This window comes from Odocoileus virginianus, chromosome 8, assembly GCF_023699985.2.
Source record: "Odocoileus virginianus isolate 20LAN1187 ecotype Illinois chromosome 8, Ovbor_1.2, whole genome shotgun sequence".
NCBI lineage: Eukaryota > Metazoa > Chordata > Mammalia > Artiodactyla > Cervidae > Odocoileus > Odocoileus virginianus.
The window spans coordinates 73767061-73789249 of NC_069681.1; the positions used below are offsets into that span (position 1 = coordinate 73767061).

At 46.1% G+C, this 22189-nt stretch overlaps 2 protein-coding genes across 7 annotated transcripts in view; one reads left to right on the forward strand and one right to left on the reverse strand.

The window, feature by feature from the left end:
* GTF3A (general transcription factor IIIA) overlaps window positions 1-9467 on the forward strand; it is a 78137-nt gene extending 68670 nt beyond the window's left edge. Inside the window, exons 5-12 of the mRNA XM_070471126.1 lie at window positions 346-446; window positions 1978-2074; window positions 2462-2550; window positions 3805-3878; window positions 4045-4125; window positions 7374-7603; window positions 8531-8584; window positions 9209-9467. Coding sequence (XP_070327227.1) covers window positions 346-446; window positions 1978-2074; window positions 2462-2550; window positions 3805-3878; window positions 4045-4125; window positions 7374-7603; window positions 8531-8584; window positions 9209-9361 — 879 coding nt within the window. The 3' untranslated portion in view covers window positions 9362-9467. The remainder of the gene's footprint in view (window positions 1-345; window positions 447-1977; window positions 2075-2461; window positions 2551-3804; window positions 3879-4044; window positions 4126-7373; window positions 7604-8530; window positions 8585-9208) is intronic.
* On the reverse strand, window positions 9417-21470 carry MTIF3 (mitochondrial translational initiation factor 3). Of its 6 annotated transcripts, XM_020916300.2 has the most exons (7): window positions 21363-21470; window positions 18359-18525; window positions 17266-17420; window positions 16483-16556; window positions 11974-12419; window positions 10632-10789; window positions 9417-9667 (listed from the first exon to the last, which is right to left on the reverse strand). In XM_020916300.2, exons 5-7 carry the CDS (start codon window positions 12416-12418, stop codon window positions 9449-9451), a joined length of 822 nt encoding a protein of 273 aa, XP_020771959.2. In that variant the 5' UTR covers window position 12419; window positions 16483-16556; window positions 17266-17420; window positions 18359-18525; window positions 21363-21470; the 3' UTR covers window positions 9417-9448. The 6 variants fall into 6 exon arrangements, with proteins under 6 accessions (XP_020771959.2, XP_020771957.2, XP_070327816.1 ...); XM_020916298.2 differs by lacking the exon at window positions 17266-17420; XM_070471715.1 differs by lacking the exon at window positions 17266-17420 and having other exon boundaries at window positions 18359-19072; window positions 21363-21431.
* Window positions 21471-22189: the final 719 nt, after the last annotated feature.

Sequence of the window (22189 nt, forward strand, 5' to 3'; positions counted from 1 at the left end):
CTGACAGCAGCCAGGAAGCCTCTGAGGGGGCCGCTGCTGAAGCTCAGGGTAGGTCAGGAGCAGCGTCACAATGCTGCGGTGTTACTGTGGAGGCTGCCCGCCTTTCTCATATGTTGCTATTCCTAGGTCAGAATCTGCTGCAACAACTTTGTGAGAAGCTGCGGCAGTTTGGTCATGTAACCCCAGGCGGGAGAACCTTCCCCAGCCTCCTGCAGCAGGCGCTCAGCACATACTGGGTGGAAACCACCTCTGCAGACAGTCCACGGCTTTGCCCATCACACAGATTAAGGCTTTAAGTAACTGACTGGGACAGGACTGACATGCTTTTTCTTTCCTTCCTGCTAGAGACCATTTGTTTGTGACCACGAAGGGTGTGGCAAGGCCTTCGTCAGGGACTACCATCTCAGCCGCCACGCCCTGATTCACACCGGGGAAAAGCCCTTTGTGTAAGTGGGGAACTGTCTTTGGGCCTTTGAAGTGGGTCGTGTTTGGCACAGAAAATTGATTGATGACTCATGAGATCAGGAACGTGGGGCTTCTGCATCTCCTCAGAGGAGACTCGGTTTGGAATATGTGGAGGGGAGTCGGGGTTTTGTGTGTCACCATGTGTGACAACTTCAGGGGTGGGTTCATCCGAAGGTCTCTTGAGTTTGATCCTCTCAAATGCTTCCCTGGCAGATTGAGGGCTCTGCGTCCTCAGGGCCTTTATGAACCAATCAGCGGCTGGGATAATAGACATAAGCATGAGAAAGTAGAACTGTAACAGTTTATCTTCTGTTTCTTTCAAAGAAGCCCCTGCTCCCCCACCATGCCAGTATTAATTTCATTCTACTCAGGGTTACTGCTTATCTCTGAAAGGGTGGATATACTGTTTTTCTTTTAAATCAGCTACTTTAAAGCAGTGGATCTAAAATTTGGAGTGCCTCAGAATCACCTGGAAGGCTTATTAAAAAGATGGAAGAAGCCTGCCTGCTCATCAGGAAGGACCAGTTAAAGTATACATATATCTATATGGTGGAATACTATAGAGCTATAAAAAGGAAGGCAGGCATTCCCTGTGAAACTTGTAAGAAAATCTCCAGGGCTTATTAATAGGAAAACCAAGGTTCAGAAAAGGGTGTTTATCGGGCTACCTTTTTGTATGTTAAAAAGAACCCGGAGGGTAAACAGGAAGACCTCTATTTGTATTTGCTTCTTTTTATATAAAGAAATCCTAAAAGTTATACAACAAAACTTGAGATATTCTTGCCTGTCTTGGGAGCGGTGGGAGGCCTGGGTGGGTAGGAGGCAAGGTGAAAAGATTCATGCATTTGTGTCTCTTTTCATGCTTTTTGGTTTTTACTTACTAGTGAAATGATGGCTAAGATTAGGGCTTGTAAAGGAAGCCATGCTTCATCCGTCAGGTTTATGAAAAGTCATTACAATAAGAGCACATATTTTAAAAAAAGTTCACAGAGAATCTAGATAATTCGGGGTCAAGATATAGAAACACTCGTTAAGGGGACCTGTCCCAGCTTGGTGAGATGCTAGAGGGCAGAATAGTTATGGTTCCACTCCAAGTGTCTGGTTTTTGCCTCTAATGATAAGCTGAAACCAGTTGTTTTTGAGTTGCAGTTTGTAGAGATCTTTCAAGCAAAATTAAAGTGATCAAATTCTAAATTGAGAACAGTTTCAATGTGATTTAAGTCTAAGAGGGTGGGGGCTTTTGGAACTAGTGTTTCCACTTCACCTCTGCCCACTGGACAACGTCTGCTGCACTGTGCTTAATTTCAGAAGACTTATATGAAAATGCATTTCATTACATAAAATCAAACTGAGATGCCTACATGGTATGGCTTAACACTTCAGAATTTGTTAAGGAATATTTTATACTATATTTCAGAGTAGATAGTTTTTATAAAGTGGGAGGAGGTAAACATCTTAAAATTTCTCTTTCTTCGGTTTGTTAATATTTTGGTTTATACAATTTCATAACAGTTGTACAGCTAGTGGCTGTGATCAGAAATTCAACACAAAATCAAACTTGAAGAAACATTTTGAACGCAAACATGAAAACCAGCAAAAACAATATGCAGTAAGTATGAATGATTTTATATGCTCAAATTCTCTAAATTTTATGTTTACTGCCTGTGTATCTAAAATGTTCATCAAATAAATTTTGTCTGTCAAATAATCTGAATTTAGTTTGACACTAGCTATAATAATAATAATATAATATCAGTATTGGTATCATTTTGAAAGCAGATATTTTTTGCTAATTGTATTATTGGTAGACTTTACCAAATGAAGCACTTTTTTGCTGTTTCAAACGTGTTACTCTTTGAAGCTTCTTGAATTTTATAGTAACTAAATGGGTGAAAGAAGCAAGAATATAACTTCTGCAGTATTTTTATTTTAAAAGGATTCTGTTATGAACTGTTCTTTGATTTTTTTCCGAGACTAACAAACCTTTACTAAACAGTGCAGTTTCGAAGGTTGTAAGAAGACCTTTAGGAAACATCAGCAGCTGAAAACCCACCAGTGCCAGCACACCAATGAGCCACTGTTCAAGTAGGTACTTGGCATGGGTGAAAACCTCTTCAAGCTCAAGCAGAGATAAGATTAAAAGGCACAGGTGGCGTGCGCATGCTCAGAAACAGTTTCTTAATCAGCATTTTCCTATTGAGTTGTACGGTCTATGCCCACTTACATATTGGGGCATTTCAGAATATGCTTTTGTTTTTTTCAAAAGAAAGAGTAATGTGTTTCAGAATCATTTGTGAGATTAGTACAGTTGTGGTTAAGCTTAACTTTCTATATAGAGCCTGTTGAATAATACGAAATGTCCTTATGAGGATGCTGAGTATTCCTTTCCTGTAGAACAAAGGTAACTGAGCTTAGCCTGCATCAGAAGGGGTTTCAGGAGGAAGAGGAAGAGGGGACTGGACACGTTGGCAGAGACATGCAGAGGGCACCTGCCGACAGCTGCCCTGCAGAGCCCCGGCTGACGGCCGTGTGCGAGCTGAGCTGAGCTGCCTGCGCCTGTCTCAGCTCACCCGCCCTGGGCCTGGGATCTGTGGCAGCGACAGTGCCTGTCCCCGCTTGCAGCCCTGCTGCCTCTTCGTGCCTCTGGTGGCCGGAGTGCGGAAGCGGCGCGTGCTTTTTATGGCTCCCCAGAGGCAATGCGTCTGCTGCCCTGTTTCCTTTTCACACCATCCCGTGGCAGCATCATTAAGGAAACCAGACACAAACGATTCAGGATGGCTTGGGTATTTACCCCAGCCATCTTTCTGTGGTCATGGAAATGAGGTGTATTCTCCAAAGTACAAAGATGGAAACAGTGTTTAATTTTATCACATAAGCATTAAAAAAAAAAAAAGACTTTTTTTTTCTTGGTTTACTCTGCCCAAGGCTGGTCAAGTAACTTGCATCTCAGCTGCAACTCGGTCTGAATTTGAAGTCCCAGTTTTATGACTGCTTTGGTTGTAGGAGAGGGGCTTCCCTGAGAGGGGCTTAGGCGATGAAGAATCTGCCTGCAGTATAGGAGACCTGGGTTCGATCCCTGGGTTGGAAAGATCCCTCTGGAGAAAGCAATGGCGACCCGCTCCAGTATTCTTGCTTGGAGAATCCCATGAACAAAGGAGCCTGGTGGGCTACAGTCCATGGGGTCACAAAGGGTCAAACACAACTGAGTGACTAACGCTTTTCCTTTAGTTGTGGGAAGAGAAGACTGGCAGGGTGAGGACAGCATACTGTCTATCTTAGTACCGTTAGTTCTCTCTGACAGGGGCTCGATCGGCTGACACTCATGTGTTGTTAATGCAGGTGTGCTCACGAGGGATGTGGAAAACACTTTGCCTCCCCCAGCAGTCTGAAGCGGCACGGGAAGGTCCACGAGGGTAGGTCCCGGTGCCCACGCTGACGGGCACAACAGCCGTAGTGTGTGTGATACTCTGATCTAGCTTGTTTTTGATAATAATCATTTTCCTTTCAGTCTAATTTGATTGTTGTTTATACTGAATATTCACAAAAGACAACATACCAATCTGTTTGTTTTTTTAATAGGCTATACATGTCAAAAAGAATGTCCTTTTGTGGCAAAAACATGGACAGAGCTTCTAAAACACATGAGAGAAACCCATAAAGGTAAGGCCAGCGTGGGGGACATGATAGAAATATAATATCTGCCCCTGTAGAACTGACTGAGTGCTTTTAGAGGGTCAACTATTACACATGCTCGGGAAAGTAATAGATTATTGTCTATTACTCTCTGTAGTATGTCTTGTTAAGTGCTGGGTTCCTTGGTGTTGGACACGTGAGCAGAGAGACCCGTGGCCCCAGGTTTGGGAGGAGCTGGGCCGGGTCTCCAGGCCTGTGCTCACCTGACATCTTAAAGGCTTCAGCGGGGGAGGCACATGGGGAGGCCCTGGCCGAGTCTGTGGGGGCAGCTTGGGAAGTGTGCCCTCTGTGCCCGAGGACAAGGGAGCACAAGGGTCTGTGTAACTTGCTCCCCTGCCCGCAGCCCCGTGCAGAGAAGCCCAGTGCTTAACAGAGGGCCGGGGGACCATGTATCACATAGGAATTTAGGAGAGCTAAGGCAGACCTGTACAATGTCACGAACCTCCGTCCATAGTTCATCAGGCACTCTGTCTATCAGATCTAGTCCCTTAAATCTATTTCTCACTTGCACTGTATAATCATAAGGGATTTGATTTAGGTCATACCTGAATGGTCTAGTGGTTTTCCCTACTTTCTTCAATTTAAGTCTGAATTTGGCAATAAGGAGTTCATGATCTGAGCCACAGTCAGCTCCCAGTCTTGTTTTTGCTGACTGTATAGAGCTTCTTCATCTTTGGCTGCAAAGAATATAATCAGTCTGATTTCGGTGTTGACCATCTGGTGATATCCATGTGTAGAGTCTTCTCTTGTGTTGTTGGAAGAGGGTGTTTGCTATAACCAGTGAGTTCTCTTGGCAAAACTCTATTAGCCTTTGCCCTGCTTCATTCCGTACTCCAAGGCCAAATTTGCCTGTTACTCCAGGTGTTTCTTGACTTCCTACTTTTGCATTCCAGTCCCCTGTAATGAAAAGGACATCTTTTTTGGGTGTTAGTTCTAAAAGGTCTTGTAGGTCTTCATAGAACCTTTCAACTTCAGCTTCTTCAGCATTACTGGTTGAGGCATAGGCTTGGATTACCATGATATTGAATGGTTTGCCTTGGAAACAAACAGAGATCATTCTGTTGTTTTTGAGATTGCATCCAAGTACTGCATTTCGGACTCTTTTGTTGACCATGATGGCTACTCCATTTCTTCTAAGGGGTTCCTGCCCACAGTGGTAGATATAATGGTCATCTAAGTGTACAAATAGCTATGAAGAGAAGAGAAGCGAAAAGCAAAGGAGAAAAGGAAAGATATTCCCATTTGAATGCAGAGTTCCAAAGAATAGCCAGGAGAGAGGAGAAAGCCTTCCTCAGCGACCAGTGCAAAAGAAATAGAGGAAAACAACAGAATGGGAAAGACTAGAGATCTCTTCAAGAAAATTAGAGATACCAAGGGAACATTTCATGCAAAGATGGGTTTGATAAAGGACAGAAATGGTATGGACCTAACAGAAGCAGGAGATATTAAGAAGACGTGGCAATAATACACAGAAGAACTGTACAAAAAAGATATTCACAACCCAGATAACCACGATGGTGTGATCACTCACCTAGAGCCAGACATCCTGGAATGTGAAGTCAAGTGGGCCTTAGAAAGCATCACTATGAACAAAGCTAGTGGAGGTGATGGAATTCCAGTTGAGCTATTTCAAATTCTGAAAGATGATGCTGTGAAAGGGCTGCACTCAACATGCCAGCAAATCTGGAAAACTCAGCAGTGGCCACAGGACTGGAAAAGGTCAATTTTCATTCCAATCCCAAAGAAAGGCAATCCCAAAGAATGCTCAGCCTACCTCACAATTGCACTCATCTCACACGCTAGTAAAGCTCAAAATTCTCCAAGCCAGGCTTCAACAGTACATGAACTGTGAACTTCCAGATATTCAAGCTGGATTTAGAAAAGGCAGAGAAACCAGAGATCAAATTGCCAACATCTGTTGGCTCATCGATAAAGCTAGAGAATTCCAGAAAAACATCTATTTCTGCTTTATTGACTATGCCAAAGCCTTCGACTGTGTAGATCACAATAAACTGTGGAAAATTCTGAAAGATAAGGGAATACCAGACCACCTGACCTGCCTCTTTAGAAACCTATATGCAAGTCAGGAAGCAACAGTTAGAATTGGACATGGAACAACAGACTGGTTCCAAATTGGGAAAGGAGTATGTCAAGGCTGTATATTGTCACCCTGCTTACTTAACTTGTATGCAGAGTACATCATGAGAAACACTGGGCTGGAAGAAGCACAAGCTGGAATCAAGATTGCCGGGAGAAATATCAATAACCTCAGATGTGCAGATGACACCACCCTTATGGCAGAGAATGAAGAGGAACTAAAAAGCCTCTTGATGAACATGAAAAAGGAGAGTGGAAAAGTTGGCTTAAAGCTCAACGTTCAGAAAACTAAGATCATGGTATCTGGTCCCATCACTTCATGGGAAATAGATGTGGAAACAGTGGCTGACTTTATTTTTGGGGGCTCCAAAATCACTGCCAATGTTGATTGCAGCCATGAAATTAAAAGCCGTTTAGTTCTTGGAAGGAAAGTTATGACCAACCTAGATAGCATATTAAAAAGCAGAGACATTACTTTGCAAACAAAGGTCCACCTAGTCAAGGCTATGGTTTTTCCAGTGGTCATGTATGGATGTGAGAGTTGGACTGTGAAGAAAGCTGAGTGCCGAAAAATTGATGCTTTTGAACCGTGGTGTTGGAGAAGACTCTTGAGAGTCCCTTGGACTGCAAGGAGATCCAACCAGTCCATCCTAAAGGAGATCAGTTCTGGTGTTCATTGGAAGGACTGATGCTGAAGCTGGAACTCCAGTACTTGGGCCACCTTATGCGAAGAGTTGACTCATTGGAAAAGACCCTGATGCTGGGAGGGATTGGGGGCAGGAGGAGAAGGGGATGACAGAGGATGAGATGGTTGGATGGCATCACCGACTCGATGGACATGAGTTTGAGTAAACTCCAGGAGTTGGTGATAGACAGAGAGGCCTGGCATGCTACAGTTCATGGGGTTGCAGAGTCGGACACGACTGAGCGACTGAACTGAACTGAAGGCAGACTTTAAAGAAGCAAGCACTGGAATTAGTTTCCTCTGCCCGACATTCTGATTGGTGTGTTGTCATCAGGTTTTGGGTGTCGAACCCATTACTTGATATATTCTATGTTAGCTTTTTCTCTATGGTTAACGCCGGGGACGTGGGCTCCCCTATCTTCTGCTCCCCCAGAAGACATAAGGTGTGGCGTGTGCCAGAAAACGTTTAAACGCAAGGAATTCCTGCGGCAGCACATGAGGACGCATGCCCCCAGTCGGGACGTGTGCCGGTGTCCACGGGCAGGCTGTGGCCGCACCTACACCACCGCCTTCAACCTCCAGAGCCACATCCTCTCCTTCCATGAGGAGCAGCGCCCCTTCGTGTGTGAGCACGCCGGCTGCGGCAAGACCTTTGCCATGAAGGTGAGCCCTGTCCACCCACCCACCCCGGGGGCGGGGGGCTGTTCTTGGGGTCTGCATCTTTTCTGCCAGGCTCCCGGGAGATGGGGGGGCCGGAGGGCAGGGTCTGGCCCATCGCTCTGGCTCCAGCAGGAGTGGTTCTCCACCAAGCTGGGCAAACACTAGATGGGCCCCTGCCTTTGGTTCTCGAAGTCCAGCTCTCAGCATGGCTGGAACCTGCCAGAAACCCGCTCCAGACCCACTGACTCGGAAGTCTGGGGGATGGGTCCACTCATTTGTGTTCTAACCAACTTCCCAGGTGATTCTTAGGTGACTAAATTTGAGACCCAGTAGCTGGTGGCACCATATGCGTACTGTTCATAAGAGTCTCCTGATGTCCTAGGTGTCTTTTTGAACTGCAGTGGTCTGGGGATTGGGAACGGGGTGGGGTCTTAGAGCTTCGGGAAACTAGTCCAGATTTTGAGAGCAGGACCCGGCCCTGCAGACCTGTGCCCCATTGCTGCTGTCAGGCAGTGGCCGTGAACTACAGTAGACAATGGTGGGTGAGGGTCATGGTCAGCGTCAGGGCGGAGGAGACCAGACCTGGGCCAGGTTTTCCAGGGGTGTTGGGGTGCTGTAGACACCGGGGCAATTAGAAGAGACACCCTCCTTCAGCTTGGAAGAGTCCATTCAGAACTGGCCCCTTCCCACCCCCATCCCCACCCCCACCCCTCTGCAGGCGGGGAGCACACACACTCCTAACCTGGGTCCTCCAGGAAGGCAGGATTTCATTGGAGGAGGGAGCAGTGTGCTGCAGTGCTAGAGGTCGGATCGCTCGCCAGAACAGAACAGAAAGAAGGATGTTGGTTTATCTGAGTAACTCAGGGGACTTTAACAGACTCCAAAGGTGTCTCACAAATAGACTCACTGTCTCTCTCTACTTCATTGCAGCAGAGCCTCAGCAGGCATGCTGTTGTGCATGACCCCAACATGAAGAAAATCAAAGTAAGTTGAGACTTAGCATGCTGTTAGTTTTAAAACATCATAATTGCTTAAACCAGATGCTAAATATGCTATTTGGCATATTTTCAACTGCTTATTAGTTTGTGAGTCTGTATGACTATTTAAGGCAGTTGGGTGGAGTACACGTCCTTACTTAAGACAGTCTTGTTGTATGCTGCGGTAGTTGCATACCTGACAGGCATACGATTCTGATAGTTTTGATTCTGAATTAGTCATCCCTTGGTATCCACGGGGAGTTGGCTCTGGGCCCCCCAGGATACCAGAGTCCACAGGTGCTTGAGTATATGTGGATTTTCAACTGTGCTGGTGTCCGTGTGCCTAACCCCCCTGCCCTCCTGCCCCTGAGTTCCAGGGTCATCTGTATTTGCATGTGACCTCCACACATCCTCCTACGTACCATGAATTATCTCTACGTTACTTATGATACCTAACACAGTGGAAATGCTGTGTAAATTGTTGTCAGCACATGGCAAATTCAAACTTTGTCTTTTGGAACTTTCTGGATTTTTCCTTTTTTAAAAACACTTTGGATGGGCTATTGGTTGACCCAGCTGCAGAACCTGCAGACACGAGGCCTGACTGGCTCTGTCTTCCTTATTCCCCAAGGTGAGGCCGTCTCGTGGGAAGCGGAGCCTGGCCTCCCGGCTTAGTGGGTACCTCCCTCCTAAGAGGACACAGGACCAGGCTGTGCCTTTGCCAAGGAATGGGGAGCCGCTGAGCTGCATAGAAGACCACGTGCACTCCACGTCGCCATGCTGACCGCAGCTGCACATCCACCTGCGCTGTGTGGAAGACCATAGACCAGCCACTGCAGTTCTCTCTCCCAGAAGCATGTGTTTATTAAAGTCACTGGGGCAGGACACCAGATGCTCCGTCCTTCCCGTCTCCCCTGTTCAGAGCGTCTCCTCTCGGGGTGCCCAGAGCTGCTCTCCACGCAGCCTCCTCCTTTTTGCTCAAGGGACGAAGAACACACATCACAGCCTTGCCTCCTCTGATGGGCTGTGGCCGGGATGAGAAGGTTGCAATTCCAGACATGGTCTGGACGATTCGATTACACATCTCCTCCTAGAAGAGGAAACAAAAGGCTAGTGTAAAACCAGCACCTCTGATTCTTGCCAGTGTTCATGCTTATCTGATACCCATAAAAACCAACATTCTTGAATTGCTATATAAGGGATTTGCTAAGTCAAATCATATAGACCTCGTTAAGCTGATCGAAACCTGTACAATAACCAGGTGGTTATACAAACTCCATGTAACTAGTCCAACACGCTAAAGGCTTGATAGTTTTGAATCCCCCGTCATGACACTAAGGCTATGTTTGGCCCAGACCACCCTCTCACAAAAAGTGCAAAGTGGTGGGTTTGGGCACTGGCAGGGCACCCTTATCCCCCTAGATTGTCAGCTCAGTGCTGTTCCCAACTGTCCGATTGTCAGCTCGGTGCTGTTCCCAACTGTCCTTCACAGAGTCATTGAGATGGTTAGAAAAAGACAGACACATGGTTCTAGAGATTCTGGGTGGGCTGGACTGGGCCCAGGGCCTGGGTCATTCCAGCCTGGAGCTGAAAACCACTGGAGTAAATGCTGCCTTTATCTGCTGCTAAGCTGTGCAACTCCAAAAGCGAAATCCACAGATCCTCCAGACTTACCCTGGGACTGTAAACTAACACTTAAGCTTGACTTGAATGCTTCTCATAGGCATTTATAAAGAGGAATTGGACTTAGAAAGATGAACCCATTACAGTGTCTAGTCTTCCTATTTAAATGTTGGACCCTCTACAGTTTGTGAAGTAGAATAGTATATAGCCCTTAAGTGAGGAAGTAGTGTTCTCACATGGCTAAACACTAAATGCTACGGTGGGAAAAAAGTGTACATTTTGCATTTTGAGAACCCAATTAGAAAGCTGCCACCAAGACTGGGCAGAATTACTACTTTTCTCTGCCTTTGCATTTTCCAGGTTTTCCACAGCTGTACTTGTTAAGTCCAGAAAACAAAGACAAGCAGTCACTCAGGTCTGTTTTCACTTACCATTTTCTTCTCAGGCTCGTCTGCACTCTTCGCTTTCTTTACTGTAATCTGGACTTTGTACTTTTTTTCGATCCACTGCTGAATCTGTTTACTCTTTGTGTCCAGATCATGTTGTCCAATATTTGAAGAAAAGGTCAGTTCCTTGGTCAGGGTGGGTCCTGGGTTGAAAGAGTGAGATCTGGGGCTGGTCTGTGAGGCCTGTGTTTTATCACAAGCGCGTCCTAAGGTCTATGCTGCTACAGGTCCTCCTGTCTGCCTGGTATTAAGTTTCACCCTCCAGTTAAATAGAGGAGACAGACACAAGGTGAAATACCACTTTTGTAGTTGCCAAGTAAGAGTACCTAAACAGGGAATGCTTCCATTTATCATTACCATTGTTTGATGAAAGAACAAAGGAATGGTCCTTTAAAGAGAACCAGGTAATCTTTTTTTTTTTTCTTATTTTGGGTGGTGGATAACAGGTGTTCACTGTGCTTTTTATCATTTTTTAATTTAAATAAAAATAATTTTTCTAAAAAGGAGCATCTCCTTGCTTCTCAGAGCCCCTACCAGCTGGTCAGAGTCCTCTGTCAGCCCTTCTGTCACCTCTGAACCAAGCTTTTCAGGCTGTTCACCTTTTTTTAACTGTGACGCAGTTTGATGCCCTTAGCACCGCAGATGGTCTCTTTGGATATTTTTTGTTTCCTAGTCAGTATCCCTGTTGCTAAATGTGGTGTCAGAGAATTGACACATTCTGACCTCTAGTGATCAGCAGTTACTAGCCATCATGAAAAACAAACGTCTTCACTTAACTCAGCTCACAGCTTCTGTAAGGTTTAAGTGACAAGTTGGTAAAACCTGTTAAGTGTTCCTACCCTATTGCAGTGGGCATGGGGGATGCTCTGGGGATGACCTCAGAGTTAGGAAGTGTGCTTCTCTGTAATGAACTGCCTGCCTCCCCTCAGAGATGAGGGGAGAGAAGGAGGAAGGGACCCAGGGCAGGCGAGAGGCCAGGACAGGACCAGGAACTCGTCCTCACCTCTCCCACACCTCACCCCATGTGGCGCTCTGCAGTCCTGGCCCTGGGAGGCCCCGCCACGGTCAGAGGGGGAAAAGGGCGCCCGTCGTTTTGGCGGTGGTTGCCTTGTCTGTCCCTCATTTTGCACAGGTGTAAAGGGAGAGATGACGGACACACAGTAGCAAGGAGAAAAGGAACAGAAGTGGATGAAAAACACACACTGGACACAGTAGTAAAACGGGATTCCAGTTACTCACCGGCTGTTACAGGCACCTGGCAGATGCCCAATTTAAACTGCAGATCTACCGGCCCGAGGGAGATGGGAGCAGAGAGAAGGGTACCTACCCGGCTTGGGCGCGGCCCTCTCCGCCTCTCTGAGCTGCAGCCGCTCCTGGTGGATCTGTGCGCCCGTCAAGAGCTGGTACTGCGGGGGCTCCGCGTGGGGGTCCCTCTTCACCAGCCGCAGGTCCCGCTCGGCCATGAGCCTTATCACGTTCGCCCGGTGCATGTGGCCCAGGTCGTTGCCTTGCTCGTCCAGCACGTGAATGATGCGCTCGTTGATTTTTCTCCCAACACTACTGAAAGCCGTCTCATTTTTTTTTTTCTTTGTCCTCTCATCCTGGGTGTCTTTAGTGCTAAAAGCTTTTGCGTGAATGAGGCAGGACGGTCTTGGGGACAGCTGTGTGGGTGCCAGCCCCTGTAAGATGTATTTGCCCAAACATCTTCTAATGTAGTAATTCTCAGTCTTTACAGTTTGTAATGTTAACTTCTTGAGGAAAAGAGCAGCCATCCTATAAAGCAGGGAGAAAAGAGCATTAAAACCCAGCCGTTCATTCCCACGGGTTGGTGCTGTGGTACACGGAGGTGGCTGGTCAGAGGTGAGCGAGAGGGACGCGGTGCCTCAGGCAGCACTTCTTGGGGACGCTCCTGGGTCTCCTGCTTGAGCATTGCTCGGGTGTGTAAGGCTGGGACTCCCTCTGGTCCAACTTAGATCCTCCTGGGCTGTGTATCTCAGCCCTCCTGTCCATCACCACTGCACACACCCACTGTTGACTAGTGATATGGGGGGAAATGAACCGTAAATAGCACAGAAATTGATGGGAGGTGCACACTCTCACTGCCCTGCCCTCAGATACCCAGGTTGATCCCTGGAACGCCATCCCTGTAGAGGTGACCGCCCGCCTAAGCCCTCCACCCAGGCAGCACCCTCGGGTCAGCATGTGCAGGACTGAGTTCCACCTGCTCTCCCACCCCCAGCTCAGGCCTCCTGTCTCTATAACACACATGCACTTCGTGTGTGATATAGAGCTAAGTGATCCCCAAACAGCTAAGTGATCCTTGGCCCTTCTTTTTCTCTTAACCATTCATCAGCAGATCCCCTTGTTCCACCTCTAAAAGCCACCAGGACCCAACCACTCTCCATCCCCTCCCTTGCCATCACCCTCCCCCGAGTGCCGTGATCACCTCTCACCTGGGTCAGGTCCCAGCCTCCTGACTGCCTCCTGCAGCTGCCCTTGCCCCTGATGACCCATCACCCACACTTAAAACATGGACGTCAGACCATGGACCCCCTGTGCTCATAGCCCTCCTGGGCCCCCGCCTCACTGCAGAGCCCTCCCTCACCCCACCCCACTCCACCCACAGCACCCAGCCCACCTCCTTCACTCACTCTTCCAAGCTTGCGGGCTCCTTGCTGTTCTTGTAGACATTGCACACACACACACACACCCACCCCTGTGATCCTTTCCCTCAGATGAGGCAGCTTCATTCAATCCTCAGCAACACCCTGCCTGTCCACACTGTAAATGACACACCCCATCCTTGCAAACCCATCACTTTGCCCTTTAAAAGCATTCACTGCTGACATCTGCACACAATGTTCGTGATCTTCCCTCAGTAGCATGTAAGCTTTGTGAGAAAACATGTCTGTCCGCTGGGTTAGGAGCACAGCAAGGAACCGACTAGGTTCTAACCCGGCACCTAGAGTCTGCCCCAGTATATGGCTGCATCCTCAGTATCCTCATGGGGCAGATTCCAGGGCCCCCGGAGACACCCAAATCCACGGATGCTCGAGTCCTGCATGTAAAATGCTGTGTGTTTGCATGTAACCTGTGTACATCCTTCCACATACCACATCATCTCTAGGTTACTTAAAAAACCTAACAGTGGAAATGATATGTCAACAGCTGCCTGGCATAGCAAATCAGTCTTGCCTTTTGGAACTTTCTGGAGATTTTTCTTCCTTGAGTATTTTTAGTCATGGCTGGATGCATCCATGGATGCAGAACTGGTGGATACAGAGGACCGGCCATATATGCTGAATGAACGTGTGAGTCGAAGGAGGCGGTCAGAAGGGAGGCCGTGTCTGCGGACATTTATCCTGGGCCTTCAGGTGCATCACCCCACCCGCCACACAGAAGGCTGGTGAGTGCGGTTATCTGTCCATTCTAGAAATACTAAACTTTCCTCCTTATATCTTCTTCCTTTATTCAAAACCTAGGGTCTTTTTTCCCAGGAGTATTTGATCATATCACTGCGTCAACTTCTTCTGACAGTTTTCTATACTACCATGAGAAAATATTGTCAGATTTATGAATAAAACGACCCATGCTTTACCAAAGAAGAAAACAGTTCCTAGCTGGCATTTCAAGTGTCTGCCACCCTCCACGAGATCCGTGACGTTTCATCCGCAGTGAATGAGGCACCTGGAAGCATGCAGAAGGACCCCACCTGCAGATGCTGCAGAGACCCCAGGACTGGGCTGAAACTGGGTTTAAAGAGCTGAGCCACATCCAGAGTCTACAAGCGATCAACGCTGGCGAGGGTGGGCCAAAGGGGGCCCTCTCACACTGCTGGTGGGAAGGCAAACAGGCACAGCCGCTATGGAGAACAGTGAGGAGAGTCCTTAAAAAACTGGAAAGAGAGCTGCCAAACGACCCAGCAATCCCACCACTGGGCATACACACCGAGGAAACCAGATCTGAAAGAGACACGTGCACCCCAGTGTTCATCACAGCACTGTTTACAATAGCCAGGGCATGGAAGCAACCTAGATGTCCATTGGCAGATGAATGGATAAGAAAGCTGTGGTACATATACACCATGGAATATTACTCAGCTATTAAAAAGAACACATTTGAATCAGTTCTAATGAGGTGGATGAAACTGGAGCCTATTACACAGAGTGAATGAAGTAAGTCAGAAAGAAAAACACCAATAGAGTGTATTAATGCATATATATGGAATTTAGAAAGATGGTAACAATGACCCTATATGCGAGACAGCAAAAGAAACACAGATATAAAGAACAGACTTTTGGACTCTGGGAGAAGGCAAGAGTGAGATGATTTGAGACAATAGCATTGAAACGTATATTACCATATGTGAAATAGATCACCAGTCTAAGTTCAATGCATGAAGCAGCCATTCAAAGCTGGTGCACTGGGACAACCCAGAGGCATGGTTTGGGGAGGGAGGTCGGGGTGGGGGGCATTCAGGACAGCAGGACGCATGTACACCCGTGGCTGACTCGTGCTGATGTATGGCAAAAACCATTACAATACTGTAATTAGCCTCCAATTAAAATAAATTTTTAAAAAGTTAAAATAACTAATCATAAAACACCATAAAATACATACCACTTTGGAAAATTAAAATAAATAAATAGCTGAGCTACTTACTGCCCAACAGCAAACAATCAGACACTTATTCACGGAGAAAGCCCCCAAAGCAAAAAAAGCAGAAAAGTCTGAAGACGCTTGAGAAAACTTCTGTTTATCATGAAAAAGCACACGTGCCCTGTGTGATGAATCAGCAATCCATTACATAGAACAAGGGAGCAAATAAACTAGGCACAGGAAAAAGATGGAATTTAAGAAGAACCCTGAAATTTTCCTCAGGTTGAAGACACAGTGATTTTCTTTCCCCTATTCTTCCTAATTATCATTCTCTAATAAGGAGGAAGTATAAATAAATTCTATGTATTTACAAAATAAAAAGTGTTTCTGAAAGATAAGTTTTTTTAAAAAAGCTTTAAAAACACTTTCCAAAAAGAGGAAAAGGTAAACAGTAGAAAAATACTTTACTTTTTTTAAAGCATCTTTACTGTTATTCAAATTTTAAAAGGGTTTAAACCTTCTTGACTTACACAGCAGTTATGCGTCAATACTAGCTGAATTTTGACTTTAGATCAGCAAAGTTGAAGATATACATATTTCTTCAAAATAAACTTTACATAGATAAACATATAAATACAGAGTTGGGGGGAAAGAAACCTGTGATATTAAATCTGAGAGACAAATAACAAATTCAAGTCATTGAGAAACTTTTTATCAGGAAAATTCTCAAACATGTACAGAAGAAAGAGCAAAAGGAAGCCCGAAGCATCCGTGGCTCAGCTCCCTGACCCTCAGCACGTCAGCCAACGTGCTTCCTCTCCACCGACAACTGCTCCCCAGACCCCAATATCCAAGAACGACTTCACAGTAAATCCCGTCTCATCAGCAAATTGAGTACATCACCTCTAAGAGCTGAGGACTTTTTTATCTTCTGAACAACCACAGTAGCACATCCCAGCTAATAATCATTCCTCTACATCATCAAATATCCAGGCTTCAGACGTCCCTGGTAGTTATCATTCTGTTTATGTTTCATTTACAACTTGATTGCATGAAGAGACTCTCACTGGCCAAATGTATAATCATTTACACAGCAGTGACTGAAATTCATTTCAACACACCAACCATGCAAAAATCCATGAAAAAGACAGTTGGCCACAACTCTATGTGACTAATACACTGTCTACTTACTTTGGAAATTGGTCATTAAAGAAAAAGAACTAAGTATTTATCCTACCTTTTTAGGGAGAACTATAATCATCCCCAGTTGATGAAGAAAAGTATTCTTTAGAGGAGAATGCCAGCTAATACCTGGGGAAGAAAAATAAAAGTTAACTGAAAACCACCATTTGCCCATCTCCAATCAGACCACCAATTCAGCCTTGTTGTTCAGTCTCTAAGTCGTGCCTGGCTCTTTGTTCAGGCCTAGATGGATGCAAACATCATTGGGTAAAAGGCTGATAAGGAAACAAGGAGTTCATGGGGTGCCAAAGGGTGCCCCAAGGAATACTTCCAAATGGAAGCAGGAAACACATGCTCCAGCTGTCACCCCATAATGGGTCAGACTCAGCACTCTGACACCCTAACACTCGTCTTTTTGTGGGACGGGTGATCCTTCTGTGAAACAGGACTGCCGAAAAAGCTGAACCCGAACAGCATCAAGCCTCTAGACTGAGCTCCTGGTTTTCAAGGATACAAGGGCCAGACTCTGAGAGGAACAAATCAGATGACACAACAAGGAAACCACTGACAAATCCAGACTATGGGACAAGACCGGTGGCTTCAAGCGTTACGAAAAAATCAGTGTCACTGGGAACTTGAACTAAAAGACTAAGGAGACATAAAATTCAATGTTTAAAAGAGAGGCAATTAAAAAGACACATGGGGATAAGGGAGGAAGAACTGCATATGGCCTAGATTCATGATGGATTAGACTCTGAGAAAAGTACTGTTTTCTCAGCCATAAAAATGGCATTCTTAGGGAATCTTAGGGAGTGAGTCATGACATCTGCTTACTTACTCTGAAATGGTTCAGCAGCAAATAAATGTGATTATGGCAACATCTGCAGAATCTCGCTTAAGCTTGTATGAGTGTTTAGTTGTTAGTCTTTCAACTTTTGTATGTTTAAATTTTTTTTCATAATTAAAAAGTTCATTTTAGAAAGAATCAGAAACCTACAGGGAGGAAAAAATTCACTAGTCATGCCAATATGACTATTCCAGTATGTGTAATTGTATATTTACTGTAATTTAATAAATTGGCACTCTGACTTTATGTATCCTTAACAAATATTCCTTTCATTAGCTGTAAGTCTGTGTTTAAGCAGAGCCTATGTCTAAGGAACTTTACAAACTTAATGGTCTGACTTTTTTTTTAATGCAAATTGCCTTTCTTTCTCCATCTGGTTTTCGTAAGATCAAGTCTAAAAGTGCCTTATCTAGTAAATGGCGATGATTTCAGTTTAAGGTAGAATGTGTACAATTTTCTGCTAACCAAAGTAGCTAAAAGCTAATGTGTATTTTAGAGAAGGGCTCTCAGAAGCTGGAGGCCCACCAGCATCATCTGGGGATGTTTTTTCAGAACACACAATGTGTCCGTACCCCTCTCCTGTTAACAGCTCCTGGGTTAGGACCCCCAGAAAAAGATGGCATAAGAAAGTGAGTAATAAAGCATTACAGTATAAGTGAATCCAAGTAACTTAACACTGAGATGTCTTGGGGTACCCTTAACCTTTCAAGATTGAGGCAAAATAGGAAGCCCATTTCTCTGATAAGATGTCTTTGTCAAACATCTAACAGCCTAAATGAATCAGATCTATCAAAATGAAAATGGTTATGTTCTTATGACAATACTGGTACACCTGGCCACTCACAAAACTATCGTTTCTGAGACATCCAAAAATATTTTAAGAGCTAGTTACCTTAAAGCCAGTTACTTAAAATGCATAATTTGATAGTATGAGATATCCATTTCTGATTTTGTGTTTATTCAGACCTTACTGAAATCATGCTGTGCTGTATCAGCTGCATCTACTGGTAGTTTTAATTGAGTAGCTAACTCCACATTCTAGAGAGAAACAGAAGGCTTCTTTTTTGCTGTGTTCTTTACTTACTTGAGACAGGATCACTGAAAAACTCCACATCCTCTGAGCACCCGAGGACAGACTGACAGGCATCCTCAGGGCCTGTCTCCTATGTTTGTGGCTCCTCTTCTGCAGCTCCTGCTACTTTCTGTCCTCACTCCACTTCCCGGGGCTCTTCTGCATCATCCCTGACCGTCCTAGATGATATAAGAAAGAGTCACATTATTTCAGATGTACACAACAGGGGAGTTCTGGCGTTTGGCCCACACGTCCATAAGAACTGGAATGTAAGCGTTGAGCCATAAAGTGGGCGGTCCTGCAGCGTGGGCTTCCGCGTGCTGTGCTTCAGGGGGGCTCAGGGATGCGGCCTTCACACCGTCGCAGCAGTCTCCAGCTGGCTCAGAGGAGTCACATTCTCTGAGGACTGTCACCAAGTCCAGGCTTGCACTGCTCACCACACGGCAGACCCACAAACCGATAGACTTGTTGACTTTCCAACAGAGTCACGTTGGAAAGCAAGCAGGCTGAGATGATGGACTCATGTCCCAAAGAACCAACTTCCCTGAGTTAGAATTCTGACTTCTTTTATATGAAAAGGGGAGGGGGTAAAGTCCAGGTTCCAGCCAGGCTCCAGAGCGGATGTGTTAATTTCTTCCTCCTTGCAGTCATTCAGAGGTGGGATTGGACAAAGTGTTTTCTGTGAGCTGAACAAAGGTATTTGAGCTTCACCTGGGAGGCAGGTTCCTAAAGATAGACAACTGTGTAATTTAAGCTTGCAGGCAACATCTCTTTAACGATTAACTGGAATACAGAGGCACTTCCCTATTATAAGACTACTTTCCCAACTTTTATTATGAAAATGCTTAAATATTCAGAAAAGTTAAAATACTATACGGTCAACACCCCAATACTCATTCACCTAGATTCCACTGTTGCTCTCCTTGGTGTATGTACATTTATTCTTCTTTCCATCCATTTTATTATGTTTTGATACATTTCAAAGTAAGCTGCAGACACTGCTACATTTCACCCTCAAGTACTTCAGCATGCATATCATTACCTAGAGTTCAGTATTCATTTACAACTTTTTTCAATTTGAGACAAAATTTACAAATAATAACATGTATAAGTCTTAAGCATATACTTTGACAAGACTTGTGTAACCAAACTCCTATCAACTGACGAGATGAAAATAACTTCTATTTATTTGTTCACTCACTGCTTTTCTTTCCTACATAGCTAATGTTATATATTGATATCTATTATTTCTTGGGAGGTTGGATCAAAAGTTACATGGATTCTAGTGGACTAAATATTTATGAAATTAATTTTTCCAATTCTGATGACTTTTAAGAAGGCTCTGTCACTGCTTCCAAAGGAGTTTCACTAAGTCCTTCTGCCTGGAGGCCTGACCCTTGCCCCATGTGTCCCGCTCTGGTAGGGGCTGAGCATCGCCAACCCCAGGCCTGCAGGTTGCTGTCTCCTGGCTCTGGTTTTGCACAAAGTATTCTCCATACCGAGATGGGATGTTTAAGAGCTAGAATAGTGACTAAAAACACTGGGAAAAGCCAACATAATATCTTGGCTAATTACTTAACCACATTTCTTTAACCATAAAATTTTAAATTTATTTTTTATTTTATTGAAATAAGCATCCAGAAAACATTTTTTAAAAAACTTTTAAATCCTGAGCTCAAAACTCAATACTAAAAGATGTACTTAATACTGTATATTATTATTCTAATCCGTCATCTCACCTTTCAGAACCCCTATCTCAGAGACCAGCATCTTTTCCAGGTCTGCTCTCCCCCACTCCCACAGCTAATCCAACACCAAGGCTCCTCAATGTTACTTCCAAACACCAATCAAATCCACCTACTTTTCTATGTTCATCGCCACCACCCTCCTGAGGACACCTCCCACCATCAGTCTCCTAACTAGGCTCTTGCACCTTGAACTCTGCAATCCTCCCCTCTGCACTGCTGGTGCTGGCTTCACACGCAGTGCCCGCCCACCTTAAAACTGCCTGCAGACTAAAGATCTACAGCTTTCAGGAGGCCAAAAGGCCATTCCCGCCTCATTCCACACCAAACTTCCTTTATGCCTAAACCACACTGGCCTTGCTGATCTTGAATGCTCTTCCCCCTTGGTTTAGGGAACTCCCTTTCTGCCGAGCGCTGCCTTTCTCAGTGCATTTCTCTGATCACCTCCAAGATTAAGCCAGATCTCCCCTGAGAGCGCCCCCCCAATTTGTTTTTCGAGCCCAACGGTCAAGTATTTCCACAGTATAACCTCTCTCTCCACGATTATAATTTTGTGATTATTGCTGATTCTCTCCTTCACTAGACGGTGAGTTCTGTGAAGCAAGGAACACATGTGGCATACCCTTCCCGGAACCGCGCCTGGCACAGTAAAACCTCATAGCGTGCTCTCGGAACTGCGGCTATTCAGTAAGAAAATGTTTTTACTTCAAGGAGCCTTATGCCGGGAAGCCCAGTAAATGATAAGCGGGGGTAAAAAAAGAAAGAGAAATCTCAGATGGTTCAGCGACTTTCCTCCAGCACCCCTCCTTGAACGGCCGCAAACAGCAAGGGTCTGCAAGTGTCTGCGCTGTCTCACCTGCCAGGAGGGGAGCCAAGAACCGAAGGACGGGGCTACGCGCGCCGAACGGACCAATCAGGTGCGCTTGCGACGGCCACGCCCACCCACCCACCCACCCACCCCAGCCGCGGCGCGCCCGGGCAGGAGACGAGCGTAGCGACGTCCGGCATGCGTGCTTGCGCGAGTCCCCGTACGTGTGCCAAGATGCCCGGACGGAAGACGTAGGGCCCGGAAGGACGGGCGCCTGCCCTAGCCTGGACTCTAAGACAGCTTTACATCCCGTGAGTCCGCCGGCAGGTGGGCGGCACTGGCCTTCCAAGGACGACGACATGGCCGAGCGCCAGGCCGCATGCCCCGCAGGCCCGCTCCTACGACCCCGTCTTCCCGCCGCCGGTCCCCTCACTCTCGCTGCGCCCCTGGCCTTTAGCTTTACCTTTAGCCGCCGATTGATGAGGTTTGGCGGCAGCAGCCCGCGAGCGGGCTCCCGAGTGAGACCCTCTTCGCCTTCCGTAGTGGGCGGGGCGTTGACTCCCGGCTTTAAAGGAAAAGCGAAGTTAGGAGGAGGGCGTTTCCGGCTGGCGGCTTCAAGTCCTCCGACAGAAAAGGGCGTGCAGTGGTCGCTCCCCCGGCTCCTGCCGCCGCAGGTGGTGCGGCGCTCGGAGGCTCGTTTCCCCTCGATCCCTTACGTTGGCTCTGACCTCAGTGTATCTGCGTTCCCAGTGGGCTTACAGCTTGCATACGTCTTTCTTATTTAATAAAATACTGCTTTGATAGGATGGTTAATCAGTTCAGTCCAGTCGCTCAGTCGTGTCCGACTCTGCGACCCCATGGACTGCAGCACACCAGGCCTCACTGTCCATCACCACCTCCCGGAGTTTACTCAAACTCATGTCCATCCATTCGGTGATACCATCCAACCATCTCATCCTCTGTCGTCCCCTTCTCTACTTTCTGTCTTTCCCAGCATCAGGGTCTTTTCCGGTGAGTCAGTTCTCATCAGGTGGCCAAAGTATTGGAGTTTCAGCTTCAGCGTCAGTCCTTCCAATGAGCATTCAGGACTGCTTTCCTTTAGGATGGACTTGTTGGATTTCTTTGCTGTCCAAGGGACTCTCAAGAGTCTTCTCCAACACCAAAGTTCAAAAGCATCAATTCTTTGGCGCTCAGCTTTCTTTAGAGTCCAACTCTCACATCCATACACGACTACTGGAAAAACCATAGCTTTGATCCGACGGACCTTTGTTAGCAAAGTAATGTCTCTGC

What these genes read in the sequence shown, in the direction of transcription:
- MTIF3 (XM_020916298.2), bottom strand. Translation starts at nt 12,418, where the DNA reads ATGGCTGCTCTTTTCCTCAAGAAGTTAACATTACAAACTGTAAAGACT. An exon ending in GAGGGCCGCGCCCAAGCCGG is followed by an intron (nt 10,790 to 11,973) that starts GTAGGTACCCTT and finishes CTTTCAACCCAG; the next exon opens with GACCCACCCTGACCAAGGAA. An exon ending in ACGAGCCTGAGAAGAAAATG is followed by an intron (nt 9,668 to 10,631) that starts GTAAGTGAAAAC and finishes TTCCTCTTCTAG; the next exon opens with GAGGAGATGTGTAATCGAAT.